General features: G+C 48.4%; 1 protein-coding gene across 1 annotated transcript; it reads left to right on the top strand.

Moving 5' to 3' along the window:
- Positions 1–331: 331 nt before the first annotated feature.
- On the top strand, positions 332–3,503 carry GHSR (growth hormone secretagogue receptor; the record flags this gene model as incomplete). The annotated part of the gene is made up of 2 exons (XM_081138518.1): positions 332–1,130; positions 3,118–3,503. Exons 1-2 carry the CDS (start codon positions 338–340, stop codon positions 3,501–3,503), a joined length of 1,179 nt encoding a protein of 392 aa, XP_080994644.1. The 5' UTR covers positions 332–337.
- Between the last annotated feature and the right edge of the window lie 1,730 nt (positions 3,504–5,233).

The following is a 5,233-nucleotide window of genomic DNA, read 5'->3' as shown; positions in this document are numbered from 1 at the left end:
GAGGGGCGAGGGTGGAGGAAAGGGGAGACTCCAGAAGGAGCGGAGGGCCACTCTCTGTTCTTCTCGCCACGTGTGTGCGTGTGTGAGTGTGTGTGTGTGCGCGTGTGTGAGTGAGTGTGTGCGTGCGCCCCGGCCTCCCTCTCCCCACTCCTCCCCGCCCCGAGCGCTCAATGTCACCTTCCACCTCTGCTTCGGCTCGTCACTTTTCTCTCTTTCCTCGACTAGCTTCCTCCCCGCGCGCCCGGCGCCCCGCGCCCTCTCCCGCGCCCAAGGCGACCTCCCCGGGACCAGCTCCTCAGCGCAGCCTCCCCCGGAGCCGGCTCGGGGCGCCGGCAGCATGTGGAACGCGACCCCGGCGGAGGGGCCGGGGCCCAACCTCACGCTGCCCGCCCGGGGCTGGGGCGCCCCGCCGGACAACGCCTCGCTGGCCGACGAGCTGCCGCCGCTGTTCCCCGCGCCGCTGCTGGCCGGCGTCACGGCCGCCTGCGTGGCGCTCTTCGTGGTGGGCATCGCGGGCAACCTGCTCACCATGCTGGTGGTGTCCCGCTTCCGCGAGCTTCGCACCACCACCAACCTCTACCTGTCCAGCATGGCCTTCTCCGACCTGCTCATCTTCCTCTGCATGCCCCTGGACCTCGTGCGCCTCTGGCAGTACCGGCCCTGGAACTTCGGCGACCTGCTCTGCAAACTCTTCCAGTTCGTCAGCGAGAGCTGCACCTACGCCACGGTGCTCACCATCACGGCGCTCAGCGTCGAGCGCTACTTCGCCATCTGCTTCCCGCTGCGCGCCAAGGTGGTGGTCACCAAAGGCCGGGTGAAGCTGGTCATCCTGGTCATCTGGGCCGTGGCCTTCTGCAGCGCCGGGCCCATCTTCGTGCTGGTGGGCGTGGAGCACGAGAACGGCACCGACCCCCGGGACACCAACGAGTGCCGCGCCACCGAGTTCGCTGTGAGCTCGGGGCTGCTGACCGTCATGGTGTGGGTGTCCAGCGTCTTCTTCTTCCTGCCCGTCTTCTGCCTCACGGTGCTCTACAGCCTCATCGGCAGGAAGCTGTGGCGCCGGGGGCGCGGCGAGGCCGTGGCCGCCTCGCTCAGGGACCAGAACCACAAGCAAACCGTGAAGATGCTGGGTGGGTCCGCGCCCTCGGGCTCTGTCCCCGCGCGCGCTCCCCCGAGCCTTTCCACCTCCCGCGCGCGTCTGCCTCTCTCCCTGTTTCTCCCGGTCTCTGTCTGTCTGTGAGTCTCTCAGTTATTCCTCCTCTCTTGTTTCTGCCTTGAACTCTCCCTTTGGTCGCCTAGATTTTCTGTCGTGTTTGTGCGTCCGTGTGTCTCTCTAGGATTTTTTGGAAAACTTCTTTGCTCTTGTTTTCATATATTTGTTTCTCTCTCCCTCCCTCCTTTCTTCCCTCCCTTTTTTCCTCCCTCCCTCCCTCCCTCCCTCCCTCCCTCCCTCCCTCCCTCCCTCCCTCCCTTCCTTCCTTCCTTCCTTCCTTCCTTCCTTCCTTCCTTCCTTCCTTCCTTCCTTCCTTCCTTCCTCTCTCCTGCCATCTCCGCCCCCCTCCCAACTTTGTCACAGTCTTGACTCTCTTTAGGTCTCTATCTCTTTGTGTCTTTCTTCCTGGCTTTCCTTTCTCTCTTTCACGGAAAAATGCCCCACTCCTATATTTCCCTAAAATGCCTTTTATATCAGTCCAGAAACTTTGCATCAAAACTGAGATATTTCTAAAAATCAATTGTGGCCTTTAAATGTTAAAGGTGAGCTTAAGCCCCCTCCTCACATAGAATTTGTGGATATCTAAGTTTCGCTAAGAGGAACAGGCATTAAGCCTAGGAAGTATTCAGCGGTAAATTTAACCAAACATATGATCAATTCGGATAGTTCTGTCCCAGATGACTCATTTTTCTTTCAATGTTGTGATTTGCTTTGCGCTCTGCATTTTTTCCAATCAAATAATTGAATCAATTCTGTTTACCCTGCTTCTGTTTGTACAGCGCTGTGAGGAAGTCAGTGACAAATCAAAATGGTGTCTCCATTTCTTTTCATGATTACCTGTCTTTCCAGGTAGAAAAGCTGCGATAATCAAGGCTAAGCTAGGACAGGCAGGCTTCCAGCATGAGAAAGGAGACTTTGTGGAAGCTGAGAGGCCTTACTGCCCCTCCCCAAATGGTCCTTCAGAGGACATTTGTGTGCAGAGTCACAGCGGAGTCTGCTGAATATGTACTGTGTGAACTCAGCTCTTTCAGTATATGTGTTTGGTACAAGTGAAGAAATACAGAATGTCTTCACCTCCAAGCAAAATATTAATTCTGCTTGCTTTTGTAGAACTATGATCTGCACTCTTTATGACTTGGAGACTATAGTCAATATCTTCTGTTAGTTTTCCTCTGATTTCTGAATTTTAAAAAACATAATCTAGAAATGCAGAGGTCTTGAAAAAAATGGGCAATATGAAGACCTGGATGGATGCTAATTAATGTTAGTTGGTTTTATGGGCTTTTATGCCTTACTTATGTCAAAGAATCGTCCACCCCAGCAGTTCTCAATCCTGACTGCAAATTCGGTCCTCTGTGAAACCTCAAAAAGAAAAAAAGCAGGTGTCTGGGTCTCCTAACTAGAGATTTTAATTTAATGAGTCTCTACTGCATCCAAGGAATCTGTGCCCCAGGGGACGCTGACCCATAGCTCCAGCTGAGTTCAACCCCTCCACCTCACGTGTGCCTGGCTGTGTCTAACACACGTGTGCCTGGCTGTGTCTAACACACGTGTGCCTGGCTGTGTCTAACACACGTGTGCCTGGCTGTGTCTAACACCCGTAAACAGTGGACTGCTGTGAACAAACGGTCTAGTCAGTTGAGTCAATGTGTCCGTCCAACCCCAAAGTCGCTCAGAAAGCTTTTAAAGAGAAATGACTGGGAAGCTCCGTAAAACCGGTTACCCCGTTGATCCAGGCAGGCTCGGTCTCGGCGCAGGTGCAGGGATGGGAAAAGGGCAGAGCGCAGTGTGTCTCTGAAGCCGCCGGTCGCCCCCCGCGTACCCCAGACAAAACCGTGGCTTCCAAAGGCAGGCGCCGTCCTCTGCGGTTCCTGAACTGACGCCCCCTCTCCCTTGCTGTTTAGCTGTGGTGGTGTTGGCGTTCATCCTCTGCTGGCTGCCCTTCCACGTGGGGCGGTACCTCTTCTCCAAGTCCTTCGAGCCCGGCTCCCTGGAGATCGCCCAGATCAGCCAGTACTGCAACCTGGTGTCCTTTGTGCTCTTCTACCTCAGCGCCGCCATCAACCCCATTCTCTACAACATCATGTCCAAGAAGTACCGCGTGGCGGTGTTCAGACTCCTGGGGTTTGAAGCTTTCTCCCAGAGGAAGCTGTCCACCCTGAAGGAGGAGAGCTCTCGGGCCTGGACAGAATCCAGCATTAACACAAGGGCAAGCACCTCGCTGAGCAAGGTCATCGCTTATTATTCCACCCTGGAAGCCACAGCACAGCAGGACTTGGGAGGAAGCTGAAGGGTGACTTTGGAACTGGGGACAGATAGGTCTGGAAACAGTCGAGGGGAAAGGGAAGGTAGAAGTTGTGGTGTGTGAGAGGTTTAATTTGATGGCAGGGTCACCAAGGCTCTCATACAGGATTTCTGCATATTCGCTGCCTGTGATTTTGCATTCAGCCGCTGGTGCTAGCAAGGGCTTTGCAACCTGGAGAAGGGAGAAGGTGCAGAGAGGGAAATTAGGGCACTTCCTACCGGATAAATACGTAATCTGATTTACTTTTTCATAATGATAAAAAAAATTTGATCAAGAGAATGACATTAAAATTTAAAATTTTAAAGTGACTTTGTAAAACTAGCAGTTTTCACATAGCTCTAGATCAGCACTGTCCAAGATAAATATAATGCAAGGTACTGAAGTAATCAATATAAAAATTATTCAGGAGAATTTTGCATTCTTTTTTTAATCCAGAGTCTTTGAGATCTGCTTTGTTTTTTACATTTACAGTGAATCTTAATTTGGACATTAAGTTTTCATCAGTAATACTTGCTGTATTTAGATTTCATAAAATTTGCAGGTGAGAAAGTAGATTCATAAACCTCAGTTGTTCGAACATATGTAGAAGTTTTCCAATAACTAAAACTACTATAAGTTTTTTAATTTAAAATTGATCGAAATTAAAAATTCAGTTCTTCAAATATTCAGTGGCCAAATGTGGCTAGTTGTTACTATATTGGATAGTTCATCTCTAGAGTATATGTAAAATTGTTGTTACTTTTATAAAATGTTTAACAATTAATACCAGTGTTGTTAATCTTATAAAATGTTTAACAATTAATACTCATTTCCTGAAATGTTTTTATTGCAAAATAAGCATCACAGAGTTTTAGCATGATGAATCCCCCAAATCACACCTAAATGTCCTAGTCATGCTTGGAAGGAAATGGATGTGAAATATAAGATGCATTTTTAAATTAGGTGCAATTATGTGTGTTAATATTCAGGAAATGAGACTTTATAAAAATTATAGAAAATCACAAACTGCCTTATTTGGCTTAACAAAACTATTTAAACCAACCATAAGGCTTTGTGAATAAAGGAGTAATTTATAACTTACTCTGGAAAGCGTACAGGAACTTCACGAACATAAAATTTTTTCCAGTGGTGAAAAATTCAGAATCCCTTAAATGCTACTGCTTAGCAATATTCAAAACTTCTTTAATCTTATAGCTATTCATTTCAAAATGCCTATGCCATGTTCTGTCTCCAAATTACTTTTGCTGTTTACATCCCACTGCTTGTCTGATAGATATGTTTACTTGCTTTTCCAGTCTCCTTCTTAATCATAATGATGAATTATTACATACCTTCAACTGAATACTGTACATGTTGGTTATAAATCTAAAATTCCTTGTATAGTCAACTCTTTGCATACTTTTAAAAATTTATCTTTATTGTTGAAAATTTACAGATATCCCCTTCTTCCCCCACTAGCCCCTCCCTTCCCGCACCCACTCCCTCCCCCCAGGCCTTCACTACACTATTGCCTGTGTCCGTGGGTTATGCACATATGCATATAAATTCTTTGGTTAATCTCTCCCCACCCACCTACCCACCCACCCCTGCCTTCCCACTGAGATTCCTCAGTCTGTTCCATGCTTCTATGTCTCTGGATCTGTTTTGTTCCTCAGTCTATTTTGTTTATTAGATTCCACATATTACTGAGAAGCATATTAAATATATTATTCCAA

The sequence above is a fragment of the Miniopterus schreibersii genome (assembly GCF_964146895.1).
Source record: "Miniopterus schreibersii genome assembly, chromosome: 5".
Taxonomy (NCBI): Eukaryota; Metazoa; Chordata; class Mammalia; order Chiroptera; family Miniopteridae; genus Miniopterus; species Miniopterus schreibersii.
This window is presented reverse-complemented; position numbering and strand designations above follow the sequence as displayed.